Source organism: Delphinapterus leucas, chromosome 5 (assembly GCF_059928025.1).
Source record: "Delphinapterus leucas isolate spDelLeu-1000000601 "Yukka" chromosome 5, BTC_Dleu_Yukka2, whole genome shotgun sequence".
NCBI lineage: Eukaryota > Metazoa > Chordata > Mammalia > Artiodactyla > Monodontidae > Delphinapterus > Delphinapterus leucas.
This window is the reverse complement of record NC_143133.1, coordinates 33,985,472-34,005,942: the sequence shown is the minus strand read 5'-3', so window position 1 is coordinate 34,005,942 and position 20,471 is coordinate 33,985,472. Positions and strand designations below refer to the sequence as shown.

General features: G+C 37.0%; 1 protein-coding gene across 4 annotated transcripts in view; it reads right to left on the bottom strand.

Annotated features, from left to right (window-relative positions):
- The window catches only part of PPA2 (inorganic pyrophosphatase 2), an 83,983-nt gene that overhangs the window by 45,276 nt on the left and 18,236 nt on the right, over positions 1-20,471 (bottom strand). For all 4 annotated transcript variants that reach the window (XM_089911609.1, XM_089911611.1, XM_022567068.3 and 1 more), the window contains 4 exons: positions 18,778-18,822; positions 14,410-14,463; positions 12,852-12,971; positions 5,345-5,431 (listed from right to left, as the gene is read on the bottom strand). In XM_089911609.1, the coding sequence (XP_089767735.1) occupies positions 5,345-5,431; positions 12,852-12,971; positions 14,410-14,463; positions 18,778-18,822 (306 nt within the window). The remainder of the gene's footprint in view (positions 1-5,344; positions 5,432-12,851; positions 12,972-14,409; positions 14,464-18,777; positions 18,823-20,471) is intronic.

Genomic DNA, 20,471 nt, shown 5'->3' with positions numbered 1-20,471 from the left:
CCAAATGAATAACACTTCTCAAAGAACTTAACTTAAAAATTTCTGTATCTGTGATTCTAAGTCTATTAACAACTCCCAGGACTCTGCTCCTTTTCCTTTGCTCATTTACATATGTGGTGTTAAAAGAGGCTTTCTTCTATGATGTTCCTTATAGATGATTTAAGGACTAGCCAGGCATAGCCCGAAGCAAGATAAAGGAGCTGTAGTCCCAACAAAGGCCTATTGTTTAGATGGCAATTAAGTACTTACTTCATGTTTACTAAATATTTTTTCGGGCCTCATTAACTAAAAGAATAAATTGCTCTGGATATAAGATAAATCCTATTGCCTCAGTTCCATTATAAAACCCTCAGTCTACCCTGCGAGGAAATTAATGTACACAGAAGATTCTGTTACTAATTCCTTGGGAATCATACAGTTGACCATGTTTCAAAAATGAGTCGACACTATGAAACAAGAATGTAGGTATGCCTCAAAGATTTCAGGCAGAATCAGACTAGGGTTATTACAGACTTTTCTAGCTATTATAAAAATACTTCAAAAGACAGGATTTTTAAGTCACAAATATATGGGGTCAAATTCTTCCTCCACCATTCCTAGAGGTGACTGAGGCCAACTACTTCACACAGTATTTTAGGACTTGGTTTCTCCACAGTAAAATGGAGATCACATGACTTACTCCTTGATGTAAAGATAAAGAGCAAAGGAAACAACAGATGCATGAACTAGAACACAAGAGGTCTTCCACAGATATTAGTATTTTTTCTCTCTGGGCTCTACCTGTACTTATCTGCTCACACTTGTCAACTGCTAACTCCTGGGAACCTGGAATGGGCAGAATGTAATAGTGGTCTACAACAAAACTTCTGTGCTGATTTAGAATTTGAAGAATGAGGGGTAAAACTTCAACTGGACCCAATCAATATAAAAAACTATGGAAAGTAAAACTGCGTAAAGCCTGTTATCCTGTGTATTAGGTTTTTACTGTAGTGTAACAAGTTATTATAAATCAAAAGGCTTAAAATAGTGTACATTATCTCACAGTTTCCATGGGTCAGGAGTTTAGGCACAACACAGCTAGATTCTCTGCTCATGGCCTGACAAGGCCAAAATCAAGGTGTTGGCCAGGCTAGGCTCTGATCTGAAGGTTCTAAGAAAGAACCCATTTAAATGCAATTCTTTGCAATTGTAGGACTGAGGTCCCCCTAAATTTTCTGGCTGTCAACCAGGGACTGCTCTCTGCATACAAAAGTATGCTTTCAAGATTAATGATGTATACCTTGTTACAAATCACTTACATTTAAAACCTTTAATTTTATTCCACATATTTAGTGACTTTGATACGTTTATTTAAAAGCCTGTATATCAAGTTTTCTTAGATTTCCTTGTTTTGTCAATAATGACTTAGTGTTACTAAGTCAAATCAGTTTATCAGGTACCGAGATTTTCATGATTTCCAGTTACCAATCTCATTAATTACGTGCTCACTGACAAATTTTTACATCAGTGAAAATAAGATACTTTCATTTAATCTTTTTGCTTACACTTAATATCTGGCACAAGGATTTAAATTAACTTAATAATCTGCACTTAATATAAACTGAGTGGCCCCAAGGATTACACCTTCAGAGTAAGAGTTTTCTAAGGAACCTTCCTACACTGTTGGTGGGAATGTTCGTTGATGCAGCTACTATGGAAAACAGTACACAGGTTCCTCAAAAAGCTAAAAATAGAGTTGCCATATGATCCAGCAATCCCACTCCTGGGCATATACCCAGACGAAACTGTAATTTCCAAAAGATACATGCACCCTTATGTTCATGGCAGCACTATTTACAATAGCCAAGGCATGGAAGCAACCAAAATGTCTACTGACAGATGAATGGATAAAGAAGATGTGGCACATATATACAATGGAATACTACTCAGCCATAAAAAAGAACAAAATAATGCCATTTGCAACAACATGGATGGACTCAGAGATTATCATACTAAATGAAGTAAGTCAGAAAGAGAAAGACAAATACCATATGATCTGTTATATGCGGGATCTAAAATATGACACAAATGAACTTACCTACGAAACAGAAACAGACTCACAGACACAGAGAACATACTTGTGGTTGCCAAGGGGTAGGGGTGGTAGGGAGGGATGGATAGGGATTTGGGGATTAGCAGATGTAAGCTATTATATATAGAATGGATAAACAACAAGGTCCTACTGCATAGCATTGGGAACTATATTCAATATATGTGATAAACCATAATGGAAAAGAATATGAAAAAGAATGTATATATATGTATAGCTGAATCACTTTGCTGTACAGCAGAAATTAACACAAAATATTGTAAATCAACTATACTTCAATAAAATAAAAAGAATTAGGGTTTTCTACTATATAACCTTTCCATCAATGTAATGTTATTTAATTTAGTGACTCTTCTTATCATAAAATAAGACACAGGAAACTGACCCAATGTATATAGCATAGCATCTGGAACAAAGGAGGTACTCATTGAAATATTTATATTCTTCCTTCTAATCTATTCATTTTATACACACTTCACTACCCCCTCTGGAGAAAAAAGGCCAAAAAATAAATTTGTAAACTATAGCTTAAATTTGAAATAAAGCAAACAATTTGGCCATATTTCTGCTGGAGAGATAAAGGAATTATAGAGTAACACAAGCATGAACTCTAGCCCCTATTTGTCCTTATCTGGGTGTAAACTAGAAATCTAAGTTGGATGGGAATCTCCCCTGCAGGAAAGGAGTAAGAGACAGAGGGAAGGAAAAGAAGCCAGGGGAGGGGTGGGGGAAGGGCGGGGTGGTGGAAGAGAATAAAAGTACAAGGAAGAAAAAAGGAAGGAAGTAGAAGAATAGGAGGAGAAAAAGCAAAAAGAGAAGGAATAGAAAGTCAAAGAAGAGGATGAAGAAGAGGAGGAAAGGAGGAGGAATAAGAAAGGAGAATGAGGAAGAAGATGAGAAAGAAAAAAGAAGAGTAACAGAAGAACACAGTAAATAAACAAAGTGACAAAGAATCAGAGGACACTATTCACTGAATAACATTCTGGAAGCCTAAAAGTGCTAATATGAGTTTCCAGAGAAAACCGATTTAACCTCAGCTAGAAGAATATGACTCAAGTAATTACTGCATTTGGAACGTCTTACATTAAGCATACGCCCTGTGCCAGGCACTGAGTTACACACTGTAACGGTGAGTCCCATCCTCACAGAGCTCACTGCCATCTCGGAGGAGACAATTAGACCAAAAACACAGCACTATTGGTACTGAGGAAGCACAGACCAGAGAGCAAGTATGTTAGTGTACAGAGGGCAAAGGGAGACTTCTGAGAGGAAGTGATATTACAGCTGAGATCCAAAGGATGAGCAGGGGGAGGTAAAGTGAAAAGAAGGGGAAAGTCAAATAAAGTGAAGGAAGAGAATATTCCATTCTACATAAAGGGAACAGCTTGTGTGAAGGCCTGTACATGAGTGACGGCAGATACATTATAGGAATTGGAAGTTCGGTACAGCTGCAGACGAACAGTGGCAGGAGAGGAAGTCAGAAAAGGAGGGGACAGGGACTCAAAAAGAGTAGAGCCGGAAAAGAATCTGGAATCGGGAGGGAGAATAAGACTCGGCAAGGAAACTGGTCAGTAGTAGAAATAATTCAAGTGCAATATAATTGAGGACTAGACCAAGCTGGCTGCAGTGATAATGGAAAGAAAGAGATTTAAAGGCCATTTAGAACAACAGAATCAGTATTTCATGACTAATAGGATAAAGAGAAGCAAAGGACGATCAAGGATGTCCTGTCAGTTTCTGGCTCAAGAACCTGGAGGTGAGGAGGGAAGGAGGAGAGACGTCCTTCATGTGGACAGGAGGAAACAATGAATTCAGTTTCGGACACAATGAGTTTGAGGCACCTGGGAGACACTCAAGTGTAGGTGTAGTAGTTGAGAACGTAGGTCTGAGCTGGACATTAATTTGAGAGCAAAACCATGAATGCTTGGGACTGGATCACCAAGGGAGTCGCGACACGAAGTGAAGAAGAGGTGAACCAGGGCACAACCCTCAAGCGAAGCAATGCTCAAGGAGCAGGCAGAAGAAAGGAGCTTGCAAAAGAAACCCAGGAGGAATGAGAATTAGAGGATATCCAAGATATTATGATATAATCAAAGCCAAGCAAAGAGACTGTTTGAAGAAGGAAGATGAGGTTAAAGGTATAAAACACTAAGGTAAATTCAAGTTAGACAAAACCTGTGAAACAGGCCAGTTGGATATGGCTAAAAGAAAGTTACCAGTAACCTTAGTAAGAGCAGTTTCACTGAAATAATGGGGGGACGGAAACAATTTTGAAATAGGTTGAAGATTAAGTGGGAAGGAGGAGATAGAGGTCAGTGTTGACTCTTTTTACAAGTCTTCCTATTTAAAGGAAAAAGAAAGGAGGCATATGGGAGGAAGCCAATAAAGAAAGAGAAATTGTAAATACAGGACAGAGAAGAGCTAAGAAAATAGTGTCACTCAAGAGGCAAGAAGGGACATGATCTAGAGCACAGGGGGAAGCCCTGGTCTCAGAGTAACAGAAGGAAGGGAAGAAGGAGTGTCTGCAGGCACAGGTGTCTGGTACTCTAACGGGGAAAGTTAGGGGATTCCTACATGCTGGTTTCTATGAGCTCTACAAAATTAAAGACACGTTCTGCTGGGAGTGAGAACAAAGTACAAGGAGTTTAATGTCTGCAGAGAACAATAAATATTGGCAATAAATGCAGTAGAAAATAGGAGAAAGGAAGAATGTGAGCAAAGACACACAGTATTCTATGGGTAGCAGTAACCTATGAAAGCTCAGGTTTTGTTTGTCCCCAGTGGGACCCTGCACCCTGGAAACAGGCACAAAAAAAAAGAGTACCAGCTGGCTTTCATCAGTGTTGAACTTCCTGTCTGGATAATGGGCAAGGACGATGAAGACAGAACTCAGCAAACTTATTCTGTAAAAGGTCAGATAGCAAATATTTAGACATCGCAGACTGTACAGTCTCTGCTACATTCCTCAACTGCTGCTGTGGTGCCAAAGCCGCCGTAGAGCATATGTAAATGAACGGCTGGAGCTGTGTCATTTATAAAAACAGGTGGCGAGCTGGATTTGACCGGCCACCAGCTGTAGTTTACCAACCCCTAGTTTAAGAGAAGGAAGTAAAGATACAAAAAGAACTGATATCAGAGGGATGAATAGGCTAGAACTTTGAAGAGTTGAAGAATCGGTGCCTTCCAAAGAGAACTGAAATTTTATGGCATGAATAAAGTTGAACATATGTTAGAATAACAGTCTATGCAACAAACCTTTGAGCCTATTTCACAAACATCAATAGGATCATTATCTCCACAGCAGTCTGTGCTCTTATCTTTTCGATGGGGATCTTCCCAAGTCTAAAAAACAGAAGGGCGGGGGTGGAATATGGGTTAATACTCTCTATAACGTATCTTAATCTTTCCACATGTCCATGAAGTTTTACAGATAGCCATAATCCGAGGGGAAAATTCTCAGAAACTAAATAGGCTCAATGCCAACATGCCAGTACATCCCTAAGCATCATAATAATTAAAACAGATTCATACTATTTCCTCCCTTCTGTCTTTCATTTATCTGTATAATCACATCTGAAAGTGGGTGGTATTTACAAATACACTCTTCTTCCAAGTTTAGTCAGTGTCTAAAATCATGCTCACTTTTATTTAGAGCTTCAGTTCAGACGCTCCCGTTGTCTGTGCCCTTGTTTCCACGAACTGTCTGGACTGCTGCCTCCACTAGTCACTGCTTCCTTTGACGTGGAACAGCATTGGGTCTGGCTTTCCAGGTCTGAAAATAAACTTCCTATACTCTAAGTAACTTCTACTAGAACAAACCCAGTTTTCCCTTCATAAACCAAAGAACAAGTATCTACGAAAGAAAAACCCATTTTTGTCCCATTTCATTCCATTTTAAACATCCTCGACCTTTGTCATCAAATCTCGAAAATCTGACAAAACCATGAAAAGGTGTCAACTCTTTAGTTTACTGAAAAGATTATATACCCTGTTGGCTATAAACTATATACATTGAGTATTTTTATAAATGAACAGCGTAACGGAAATTTGTTATCAAGCTTCAATATCCCTTAGGCACTATCCTTCCCCAAAAGCTCCATAATTAGCTGATTCTAAATGGAACTGTAGAAGTTCCCTGAAGTTATTTCTCTCAGATTTATAAGATGTGCAGAGACTGTGTCATCTCAAGAATGTTACCTAGAATTTCAGATTATCCAAGATTGGCTCCTCTAATTTTATACAGATAATTTAAAATGAACCCTATTTACAGCTAAACCCTAGATAAACTCTAGTATTTCCCTTCTGATCATAATTATAGCATATTCAGGAATAAACTGACCCATCCTTACCAGAAAGCAAAATCAGTAAACCACGACTAACATTTCACTACCCCCAATACTAGCATTACTAATAAAATATAAGGATAATAAAAATAACTGTTAACCTTACATATTGGTTATAGGTGAGAGATACCTTCCCAGTGATATACACACACATATACATACATGTATCCCATGAAGAATGTACCACTATTAACCCCATTGTACAGATAAGTAAACTGCAGCACAGAGTTTAAACTTGCCAAGCTCAGATTCTAAATGGTGGCAATGAGATTAGAACACATGCTACTAAAAATTATGTTATGATGCCCAGATTTTGATAACAAATATTTGGTAATTGAATGGCAATTACTTTCAGATATAACCTTATTCATGTTTCTCTTCTTTTAATTTCTCTTACTCTCAGAATCTCCTAAGTATATTCTCCTACGGTTGACCTTACTGCTTCTTGTTTTCTATTACTAGGCATCCATCGAGTTAATATTTATTGATTACCTACTCTTGACCAGGAGTTAGGAACAGAAACCAACAGGACACAGTCAACACCCTGAAGAACACCATGCTGATAAATGGTGTAGCATTTGTCACAAATGCTACAAAATTAATCTTAATGTGCTGGAGAAGCCAAGATGGAAGTGAAGTATAAGTGGAATTAGAAAACCCAGAGGCAGAATCAGAAAATATCTGAGAGGCTCTTCCTTCCTAATGCAGGAATCCTTTCTTGAACCTTCCTTAACCTCACTCCCACTCTCAGAAGGGAACAAATGTGATAAGCTAGAAGTCACTCCGGCCTGAAGGAAGATACCTAGATTCTAGTCCTACTTTAGCCACAAACTACCTTGGCCAAAACATCCAGACCTCAGTTTCCTCACCTATAAAAAGAATGGCTTAAATAAGACAATTGCTAGATACATCCCAGCCCTGAATTCTATGGTTGTTAGTGGTCATTCATAATCTACAGAAATACTACCAGTGAACAGGAAGCTCACAAATTCATGAGATAACTTAGCCCATTTTGGTCAGATTTAATATTTACAAAAGTCCTTTCTGGTACTGACACAAAAACTGTCTTCGTATAAGTGGTATTCCATTTGGTTTTTGTGAGTGTTTCTGTTTGTTGATTGGTTCATTGGTCTACATTCCCTTCAGAAACTCCACTTTCAACATTACCTATCAATTTAGTTCCTTCTCTTGAGAAAATAAGTACATACAGGCAAAATTCTTAAGCTATAACAATGCTGTCAATTTTAGGGCGAGTGAGTGGTTCATGATTTCCCTCACCAGAAAAAAAGGCCATACGAGTTCTTTCTATCTCTAGTCCTGCCTTTAACACTCTATACCTTCAGGGCTCAGTTTTTTACTACAAAAAGAGAGTCATACTAAATGACTTCTAACTTAACTTGAAAATACAGTATAATTTCAAACAATCACTAGGAGAGGAAATCTTGACAAATTTAAAACTTTATGCCCTTGAGTGTAGCTTTAAGTATCTAACTAGGCAGAGAAACAACTAGAAAAGCACAGTCAGGCTAGAAAAGAAATATCCAGAAGCGGAAATTCCAAATCTTAATATTTGTTTCACAAAAGTGACAAAAGATTCGATCCAGAATTTAGAAATAACTTCTACAGTTAAATAAGAAAAAGAGCAATGCAATACAAAATGGGTCAAAGACAGGAACAGGTAATTCAAAGAGGAAACGTGAATGACTTACAAATATATGAAAAGATACCCAGTCTGATCAGAGAAATACAAATTAAAACCAAAATGAGATGTTATTTCAAAAACTTAAAAATCTGATAATGCTAAATACTGGTAATGATGTAAGAAACCTGGAACCCTACTACTACTGGTAGGAGTATATATTATTACAACTTCTTTTGCAAACAATTTGTGAATACCTAGTAAAGTAAATAGGTATGTAACTCAGAACTTAGCAATCTGACTCATAGGCATATACTTAGTAGTATATACGTATATATGTTAAGTATATAGAAAAATTTTAGCAGGGACCCACGAAAAGCTTTAAAAAGAGTTGAAAAACCTATCAAGAGGAATACAAATAATGCTAAACTCATATAAAGGATGGCTATAAAGCTATGAAAAAAAATCAGAATACATAGATTATTGATCTAGCCTAAAACAAAACTTACTCACCCTCATGAAGGTTTTGAGATCATTACCTTACAATCTTATAAATATTAACCAATACATCTGTAATCACCATGATCTTGTACTTCAGTCTCTTCAAAAAAATCACTGAATGGTACAGAGCTGGGTATACAGATGCTTCTTGAGAACTACTTCCTGATCAATCAGAATTCCTATCATCAAGTCAAAGGAAGTAAGATCTACTCAACCGCTACCTGAAGTTCACCAGCTTCAATTTGGAGCAAAAGCTATTTACTATTAGCCGCTGATATCAATCAGTGGCAACAGTGTCATCATTGAGATAATACTATTGAACACTCACTACGGGGCTAAACTTGCTTTGATCATCTCATTCAATATCCACAATAACCTTGTGGGGTACGTGGCAGGATGATACAGATGAACAAATAGGCCTAGAGACATTTAGTCACTGGTCCCAGGTTATAAAGCGGTACTAAATGAAACTTGGGGTCACTGAACCAAATTTATAATGAAGTTCAAAGTAATAAATACAATGATATTACATTAAGACTGAAGAAATCTTGAAGTTAGTGATTCTAGTCCTTTAACATTATTCAGACAGGTCCTCTAAATATTTACACAGAAAGTTATTACACTTGAATAATATGTGGGAAATATGCACAATCGGGGGGAAGACAAAGATGATTCTTGCCCAGTCCAAACTCAAACTCTGAGGAAGGCATTATTGCTGTTGCAAGGGAAGTTATTAGGGTTAAACAGTCTAGGCAGATGAAGGTCTGAAATGAGGGCACACAGACGGATTACAAGCTAAATGGAGAGGCTGCTACTTAAACAGTATTCTGCTGCTTAAATGTTCTTCCAAGCGTGGTTGGCTTGGTAACCGCTGTGGACAAACTTCCTGCTGTTACAAGACAAATCGTAAGAGAACAGCAAAATCCAATTACCCACACATGCCTACGGAGCAAGTGCAACATACACCGTGCATTCATGGATTCATTCATCCCCAAATATTTACTGATCACCTACTTGGTGCCAGGCACTAAGCTGGGCAGTTGGAAGACATCAGTGAACAAAACAGACAGAATCCCTGCCCTTATGGAGACTGCATTCTAGCTAAAAGATATTAAAAATAAACATAATAAATAACTAAATTATGTAGCATGTCAGAAGTTGGTAGGTGTAATGGAAAAGGGAAAAAAAAACAAGTATGGAAGGAGGAATGGGAGTACATGGGTTAAAGCTGTAAAGGATGTTCTGGGCAGACACCGTGAAGGAGGTAACTGACCAGCAAACATTTAAGAAGGCAGGACATGTGACCACTGGGAGAGAGTGTCCCGGGCTGGAGGACACAGTAAGTGTGATGGCCTGAGGCAGGAGTGTGCCTGGAGCGTAGAGCAGTCGTGAGAAGGCCAGTGTGGAGGTGAGAGAGCAGGAAGAGAAGCTAGACATGAGACCAAAAACATAAATGGAACCGGGGCCTGGCTTGCATTTTAACAGGCTCACTCTGTCTTAACATCAACCTGAACCAAAGAGATACTGGGTACGGTACCTTGCCCATCAACAACTGGCCTAATTTCAACTTTTTATAAACATGAATCTATGTAGCTATTTTTGTTTGGTGTTTCACCTCTACGCAATCTATAGTACATTCTTCTGCTGAAGACTCACACACACATACACACACACGCTACAATGTCAGTTTGGGTGTAAAAAGATAGTAAAGATCTCTGGTTGAAAACAGCAGAGAGAATACAGGTCGATTTCTTCTTCCTCACTTCCATTCTAGCCACACTGGCCTCCTTTCTGTTACTCAGGCACTAGAAGCCTCCTTCTACCTCGGGACCTTTATACTTGTTTCTTGATGAATTCCCCTAGACGGCCCTGGATGGCCCTCACTTCCTCAGGTCTTTACTAAGACAACCACCTTCCCATTTTCTTCAGGTCTCCCCCCAGATAATACCACCTCACTGAGGCCTTCTCCCTGTGTAAACCGCAACAATCCCAACACACCCCAGCCCCATTCCCTGATTTAGTTTTCTCTAACACGCTTACCACTATCTGATGTACTGTACATTTTTACTTTTTTTTTTGTCTGTCTCTCTGCCCAGAATACAAGTCCCAGAAGAATTTTTGTCCCTTTTATCACTGCTTTACCTCTAGTACTTAGAACATGGCCTGGCAAACGTTAGATACTCAAAAAATGTGTATAGAATGAATAAACAGCTCTGTGAAGGAAGGGCTGGTGTGGAAACGCCAAGGGACACTCGAAACACTGAAGAAGCTGCTGTGGTGGGATGGAAGTGAGGAAAGACAAAGGCTGCAAAACGAGGCTGGAGAAGCAGGGCCACATCATGAAGGGTTGGGGAGCCATGTTAGGAACTTTTTTATTTTATCCTTTTAGCAACAGGAGACCATTAAAAGGTTCTCTTATGGGCAAAACGGTATTTTGGGTACTAGGTGGAGTATGAAATTTCGGTAGGCAGTGGTGAAGGCAGGGGGCAGAGCCAGTTGCAGCCGAACTCTGCTCTAATGTAAGAACCACTGCACCTAACAGACCAATATAATAACAGCAAGAGCATCTTGCACATTCAAACACATGCAGAGGAGCACAAAAGTTTGTCAGGACTTTAAATAGATAAACTACAAAAGATGAGTTAGTAGCATCTATTATGCTCCACTGTAACCACTGGTTTAGTTGATGATCACCCCACCCCCAAAAGTCTATATAAAGACCATATAATAATAAAAGTACCAACAGTAATCATAATGGGATCACTATCTATTAGGCGCTATTCTAACATAAACGTGCAATAACTCATTTAACCTCAACAGGACCATGTGCAGTAGGTACTTTATCATCTCTATTTTACATATAAAGAGGGTGCGGTACCGAAAGACAAAGGAACTTGCCCAAGGTCACATTACTAGGAAGTGGCAAGCTGGCTCCAAAATCAACATTCTTAGTCACTTATTATGCTGCCTTGACCTTATACGTATCTCTCATTTTTCTTTGTTTCCCCAACACCTAATACACAGCCTAGCACATAAATCCTTGATAAATGTTTAATGAAATAAACAAATACATACTTTTTATGGCTCTGTTTTTGTCTTTCTCTAATTCAACGGCTTCTTTGGCCTTCCCCTCATCTGTCTTCTCGTACAGACCTATGCCCCAAGCTTAGCAAAAATATTCTTGCTCTTTCACTGCTAGGTCAAACAGGGTCTCTACTTAGGCACCTGGGGAGTCAGGAAACCTGCCTTCTTGGTTTCAACAGACATCCTCATTCTTAGCACACCATGTTAGAAATGCCTGTTTTAACCAAGAATGTATCTACTTGGGTGGTCTAACTGCATCAAAGACAGCCTGACTCTTTAGAAAACATTTTTCTTTTTTCTTTTCCTGTGAATGTTTATTCTACATGGGCAGCTGTTTTTCTGAGTTGGATAAAGCAAGACCTCCTTTTCTCAGATAATTTCCAAAAAGCATCTTGGAATTTCATGCAAAATATTAAAATTAATAAATAAAATTTAAATAATCAAAATTAAATATTCAGATAGACAGATGCCCTAATGGCTTTTATAAACGTAAAGGCAGATGCTTCTCTATGTCCCCAAACCTAGACTTCTGAATCTGCATATTCTGAGTTTTACTCACTAAATTATCTGGAAGGAGTTACCACTTCCCAGGAGTGAGGAAACATGAGAAGAAAACAAAAAGGGAGAAGAAAGGAGGAAAAGCAAATAGTGCTACTCTCTAATAGGAATGCTGCTTTACCATTACTTAGTCATTGTTTCCATTGCTTCCCACTTAAAAATTATAAATTCATAATAGTATATAATTAAGTTGCTTTATTCAATTCACAATGAGTTCTGAAAGAGGTAACAATTTAAAGGGTTCATCTGTTAAAATTTAAAAAACAAAATTCATGCTGTCATATATGAATGTACATAAAAGCAAAACTTGTCATATCCAAAGAAATGACTGCAGATAAAGGAGATAAAACATTTTTCACGACTCTTAATAGCCAAGCCCAGAAAAAGAAATAACATTCAAAATGCCAAATGTGATTGTTCTATATACCTAACTCTAAGAACTTGAGTACAGACATATATATACTCTGAAAAAAAAATTTACTGATACAACAAAACTCCACATTAAAAAAATTTATATTCACAAATCTCTCACACTGACATGTCCTCAGAACCAATTTAAATTCAAGTATTTCACAGGATTTACAAGGCAATTTTTTCAGAAGACAGAGAAGTTTTACCATTATAACAAAAATGTTACCTGAGGGAGGGCACCGTAATTCCATATATAACCCTTGTGAGGAAAGATATTTGCAACGTAGCGAAGCTTGCCATCCTTTACATCTTGTTTAATGGGATTCAATGGCTCCTCCGTGGCAATCTAAGCAGGTCATGGAAAAAAGAGGGGTAGGGAATAAGAAACGATTAATCCTATATTCAAATAGTATTTTTTAAATCTGCCATTATCAGACTAAGTATTCATAATCCAACTTACTGATCAAAGACACTTTAAAATAAATTAAGCCAGTTCTTGTTTCTAATTTACTGTTCTGTATTAAAAAAAACTGTCTGGAAAAGAAACATCAGGCTATATTTTTAGGCACTCTATTACTTATGAACTCATTATTTCTAACACAAATAAGAAAGCTTATTGAAACGGCAAGAGGATAAGGATTAATCAACTTCCTCTTTGTTACTAATCTCGGACTTTCTACCATCAATCTTAAAGTTAACTTAAAGATTTTCACCAAGTGACTTCATTTCAAAGTTACCTTTCAATCAAACATATCCAAATTGCCATGCAAAAAGAAAAAAAAAACTATCCTATAAAGTAAATAAAAAATAACTGAAGCCATGTTTGAATGAATAAACACTGCTTAAATTAGGCAGAATCTCACAGAATCTTGATCCTATACCCAAGTGAGGTAGAGAGTAGCCAGAATGATAAAACATTGTATTTAAAGCAAGAACAAAAGAAGAATCTAATATCTTTACTTTTTCCTATTAAAATATTAACAACAACAACAAAATACTACCAGGACTTGGTGAAGTTAACTGACAATCCTCCAAATATAAAACCTCAGAAATATATACTGACATAACAATCCTTAAACACTTGAAATAATACTTGCCATCACACCCAAAGTTGTAGGAGAAGGCTTAAATAACTAAACAAAGTACCATAAATTAAATTTCATTCGGAACTATAAGGGATCTTACCTAACTGAAGATGAAATCATAAAATTCTGAAAAGCAAAAGGGAAGTTCTTGATAGGTTCAGGTCTCATGGAAAAACTTAAAAAAAAAAAAAAAAAAGCTAACCAGGGGAACAGCAGATGCTCTTAGAAAGTGCTCAGAAACCAAGTTGGCCAGCAAAATGCTTTCATTCCTAGTAGACTAAAATAAAATCTAAAGGAAAATTAAGTCCTTAGAAACCAAAATTATCATCAGCCCCAAATAATATGTTTCAGTTGTGTCTATGAACAAAATACATCTCAGAATCTATTTAAGAAAATCTTGAAAATATTTGTCATTTTCAAAGACAGAGGAGTCAAGGAAAATTAAATAAATACGTGTATAACAAACTAGGGAGGCAAAAATGGAAAACATTTTCTTTAAAGTGTAAATTCAGCTTTGAATAATATTTTCCTTTTTGAAATTAGATTCAAAATAAGTTCACAAGAATGTTTTCCACTGCTTTAATTATAAAGAAGTTTGTCAACCATCCCAATTTCAAAATATTATGGCAAACAACTTGAAACCAAGTTTTTATATCATTATTATCATTTCCATTTGATATTAATAGGATATATCCATACCTCCATTTTAGCATTTGTCCACCGAGGTACTTCTACAACCATATTAAACAAATTCTGCAATTTAAAAAAACAACAAAGAAAAAAAATTTTAAATTTTGCCTTCCTTTATCTTTTCACTTATCTCCTGCATGAGAATGCTTTAGTCTTTTTCCCACAAAAAATGTCAAGCGTCTGCATCATATGTCTGCCTATGCCTCAAATTCCTTCTAAAAAATTATAGAAGTTGTTTAAAACACAACAGAATTTAAACCTGATCGTGTCACTTGCCCACTACTGTACAGTGTTAGGAGTTGCTACATTTCTGGAAATACCTTTGCAGGGTAGTGAAAGAGCCAAAATGGAGCCAGGAAACTTGTTTCAATTTTTATTTTCCAGCTAAAATAGGAGTGAGAGCTGAACGTGTCACTTTTCCAGTCTACAACGTAAGTGTGATAACCTCCTTCCTCACCCCACACAAGGTTGTTGTGAAGATGAATTACATATTTTAAATGAAAATACAGACAATTATGAAGTATTTTTAAAATTATAAAACAATATTTAAATCCAAGTTATTATGATATAATATAAAATTAAGGCTATTGGTATAGGTAGTTATAAAGCTTACAAAGAGTTTTAAAGCTTAGCTTGCATATCTAGTGATCTCTGGTTCCCTAAAGTTATAAAAGGACCACTGCTTCTTTTTAGCATTTCTGAACTTTGCAGAGTACTTAAAACAAAGGAGACTCTACATCAGTGATGGGTAAAAATAATTTCCTACAGTAACGGCCTCACAAAGAGAAAGTCTTACAGGTAAAGTTGACTTGTATGCCATTCTGATATCAGTGACCAACAACTTATCAAAGCAATGGTTTAAAACAGTCCTACTCCAAGTGTGGTCATGGACCAGGGCTAATCTGTAATCTGTTACTGGTTCATTTAGAAACATTTATAACAATCTGACAGAGTACTTGTTATGACTGTTGAACCTAATAATAAAAATTTGGCACTTGAATTACACTTTTCTAATAATTCATTTTGATTGTATTTTTTTAAAGTATCAGTTCACAACAGATTAGAAATAAACAAAAAAACTGTCCTTCACCACAGATCATTTGAGAAGCAGCGGTTAAATATACTTATGCTCAACTGTGTCACACAGCAAAATCACCTGGAGAGCTGTAACCAAGTAAAAAAAAAGAAAAAGATTTTTAGAGCCCCATCTCCTACATATTTGAATTCAATGGTTCTCAGGTGGAGCCAGGGCACTGCTTATTTTTAAAAGCATTCCAAGCAATTTTCATATGCAGCCAGAGTTGAGAACCTCTGGTTTAAAGCACTGGTAAACAATATCTGGGGCTTTCTTAGTGAAACATGAATGCTATTAATTCAAAGAATGCCATTTATACAATTAAATATAAATCAAGCCACAAAAATAATGATGGTTTTTAAGTTCTTCTAGATAAGACTAAAGTTTACCAGTGACAAAACTGCATACTCGTAACGAGATAAGGAACAAAGCTGAGAATAAATTCTCAACAATTGCTCCTTAGAAGTATGTCTCATACCTATCTTAGCAACCTTATACACAGGCCTGCTGTTATGTTTCATTTTCTATGCTCTTTCATGAGGTACCCCAGCACCTGTTTAAATACGTCTGAAGTAGCTGTTAAAAAGAAAAACCTAAGGAAATGACAGATGTTCACATAACTTATTCATCCCTGAAAGTCTGGCTATAAGAGAACAAATGCATGCAGATGAATACTCAGAGGTGACAGAGAAGACAAAGCTAGTGACAGTCCTTTTACACAAGGACACCTACCAAAAGCACTCACAGAGACTTGAATTACACCAAAAGAACAAAGGATCAGGTTTGAATTTTAAGCCTGCAAACTACACTCTCCCTCATCATTTGTTTCTGATCACTAGGAGTGTATTTCCAGCCTGTTCTTCTTCTCTCTGGCTAAAATGCATACGACCTGTAATTTTTTAAAGCCAACGTTAGTCTGGTTATCCTAGGATTAGTGTAAATTACAAACCAAAAATGGCCTGCTGCAATTTATTAGAAAATCACAAAGATACAAGGGGACACATTTCAAATTCAGGAAGTTGAGTATGGGTCAGGGGCATTTACTTCCTCCTTCAGTTCTTTTCTTTTTATTATTCCCTTCTATTTTTATTGCAGGGGAAAAAAAAAAGATGAAAAAGCAGTCAGTAGATTTTATATACTTGGGGAAAAAAATGAGAGGAAATCACCCTTCTATCCTCTTTCTCTTAAAATATCAAATAAACTTTGGATTTGACACTAAAAGCAAAGGTAACAAAAGCAAAAATAAATAAATGGGAATACATTAAACCAAAAATCCTGCACAGCAAAGAAAACCATCAACAAAATGAAAAGGCAACCAATGGAATGGAAGAAAATAAGTCATAAATCTGTTAAGGGGCTAATATACAAAATACATAAAGAAATCATGTAACTCAACAGCAAAAAGCCAATCCGATTAAAAAATGGGCACAGGTCTTGAATAGACACTTTTCCAAAGAAGACATACAGATGGCCAGCATCACTAACCATCAGGGAAATGCAAATCAAAACCACTATGAGATAGATGCTCATTGCCTGTTAGAATGACTATCATCAAAAAGACAAGAAATAAGTATTGGCAAGGATGTGGAGAAAAGGGAACCCTTGTGCACTGTTGGTGGGAAGGTAAATTGGTGCAGCCTCAATGGAAAACAGTATGGAGCTTCCTCAAAAAATTGAAAATAGAACTACCATATAACCCAGAAATCCCACTTTGGGATGTATACCCAAAACAACATGAAAACAGGATGCTGAGCAGCTATTTACGCTCCTGTGCCCATTACAGCATTATTCACAATAGTCAAGACACGGAAACAACCTAAGTGCCTGTCAACAAATGAATGAATAAAGATGTTGTATACATACAAGGGAATATTATTCAACCGTGAGAAGGAAATCTCGCCCTTTGTGACAGGATGGATGAACCTGGAAGGTATTATGCTCACTGAAATAAGCCAGAAGGAGAAAGACAAATACTGCATGGCATCACTTATATGTGGGATCTTAAAAATTTTTTAAAGCCGAATTCATATAAAGAGAGTAGAAAAGTGGTTGCCAGGGCCTAGGGGGTGGGGGAAATAGGAGAGGATTTAAAAAAACAAAATACAAAAAAACCCTCAAATCAGGTAGTCTCTGACACACAAACTATGTAACTAAGAATTAAATGTTAAGTTGGCTGTGTGTACTCAGAATACATTTCTCCCACTGACACAACTGTTTCCAGTTTAACATCTGAAGTCTCTAGGAACCTATAAAGACTTGAGCCCCTGAATGTCTATTCACCCAACATCTAGAGCAATGGTTCTCAAACTTCAGGTGTATAGGATGCCCTTGAACACTTGTTAAACATGTAGACTAGCCAGTCCCCAGCAAGCAGAGATTCTCATTTAGTAGATATGGAATGCACCAGGAATCAGAAATTTTAACAAGGGCCCTAAGCAGTTCCAATGCAGATGGCTTAGGACCATTTTGACAAATGCCAGTTTAGGAAAATAGAAGATGGAGGGCAGGCAAAGGCGACAGGAATTAAACAGCCCCACAGCTATGTTTGGAAGTGGATTCAAAGGCTGGGGTCATAAGTTTCAGCCAGATGAGAGACTAGATAGCAGTAAGGTTGGAAAGGGAAAAGAAGGCTAAGGAAGTGGCAGGAAAAGCTGCCTGGAAACAGGAAGATAAAAAGGTGTCAACAGCAAGAAACGGGATGATCCTAAGTCAAGAAATATGTCAAATGTTCTGATCCTAAGCCAAGGAATATTAAAAGTTTGACAGTCACATACTTGAAAGATTGATTTAGAATGTATGTATTTTAGCATATAGTTGGTATAACTTTTTTTTTTTCTTCTCTACCCCCAAAAGAGTTGTTCCTGGATCCTAGAATAGTCAGATTCATAAACAGGAAGTAGAATAGTGGTTAGGAGCTGCATGGAAGCGGGAATGGAGAGCTTTTGCGTAATGGGTACAGAGTTTCAGTCTGGGAAGATGAAAAAGTTCTGGATATGGATGGTGGTGATGGTTGCACAACATGCTAAAGTACTTAATGTCACTTAAAGTATACTTAAAAAGTGTACAATAAATAAAATGCTAAGTGTTATGTTATGTATATTTTACCACAAGGGAAAAAAAGTAAAATGGTAATATTGTCCCTAGCTGCCTTAAAAAGTTACTAGAAGCAGAAAAACATCAGAATGCACACAAAAGTTTTGCAAGGGAGAATAATTCAGAATCATTTTACAAATGCAAACTATCATCAAGGTCTTTAAAAGACAATGTAAGTGAGACACACAAATAAAAACCTTTAGATATACCTCATATTCATCATTTCGTGCTCTCTTTGTAGGAATGCCATTTTCCTATAAAAGAAAAGATGGTTATCAGAGAAATTCAATTCAAAAATACAATGAGGTGCCACCTCACACTGGTCAGAATGGCCATCATCATAAAGCCTACAAATAATAAATGCTAGAGAGAGTGTGGAAAAAAGGTAACCCTCCTACACTGTTGGTGGGAATGTAAATTGATACAGCCAATATGGAGGACAGTATGGAGGTGCCTTAAAAAACTAAAAATAGAGCTACCATATGATCCAGCAATCCTATTCCTGGGCATATATACGGAAAAGACAAAAACTCTAATTCGAAAAGATACATGCACCCCAATGTTCACAGCGGCACTATTTACAATAGCCAAGACATGGAAGCAACCTAAATGTTCATCAACAGATGAATGGATAAAGAAGATGTGGTATATACATATAATGGAATGTTACTCAGCCATAAAAAAGAATGAAATAATACCATTTGCAGCAACATGGATGGAACTAGAGATCATGATACTAAGTGAAGACAGACAGAGAGAGACAAATACCATATGGTATCACTTACATGTGGCATCTAAAAAAGTGATACAAAAGAACTTATTTACAAAACAGAAGTAGACTCACAGTGATAGAAAACAAACTTATGGTTACCAAAAGGGAAAGAGGAGGAGGGATGAATTGGGAATTTGGGATTAACAGATACACACTACTATACATAAAATAGATAAACAACAAGGACCTACTCTATAGCACAGGGAACTATATTCAATATCTTGTAATAACCTATAATGGAACAGAATCTGAAAAAGAATATATATATATTGTGTGTTTGTGTGTGTGTGTGTATACATATAAAACTGAATCACTTTGCTGTACACCTGAATCACTGTAAATCAACTATACTTCAATTTAAAAAAGAAAGTATTTATGACTGTGATATTTCATGAAAGAATACAGCTGCATTGACTGCAGAGCAATGAAAATATGCCTATTGAATAAACACTCCACTACAGAGGCTTCCAGGAACCTGATTCAACAGAGAATCCACCAAATGCCCACTTCATTTTTCTCTCAGCATTTGCATCCCCAGTGCATGAGCATGAAAGTGTTTCACAAAACAAATTATCAGAAAAGCTACATCTCTTTCAAGTATATTTTCCTAGTTTTTATAAAACAAGCAAAGGCTCTGTTCAGTCTTTAAGGAAAGACTGGCAGTTTCCAGTGACTATGCTTAAAACAGTCATTTCATTATTGAAATGAAACTTCAGGGAGTATGACTAACAAGCCATGAAAGTACTCGGCTGCACCTCCTGCCTGTGATTTCCACCAAGGTGTGATTACTATGCCTCCATCAAGCACTTTTAAATTAAGAGTGTATGGTGGGTTGAGAAGAAAAATTATGCCATTCTCAAATGCTCACACATTATATGTAACTTTTACACACCAAAACAACTAGTGGAGGAAACAAAAACTAACAGAAAAACAATTATTCCAAGCCGGCCCGGAAACATTATTCCTGTTCCTAAAATACCACCACCCAAAGTATAAGGTGCAACCATTCCACCCATTAGGACTGGGAACCAGGGAAACCTATTTACATAACCACTGTCTGTACCAGTCTCCAAAAGGCCCAGAATTCACCAGTATAGCCTGTTATACTTTGTCCTGCCCTATCCTCAATTT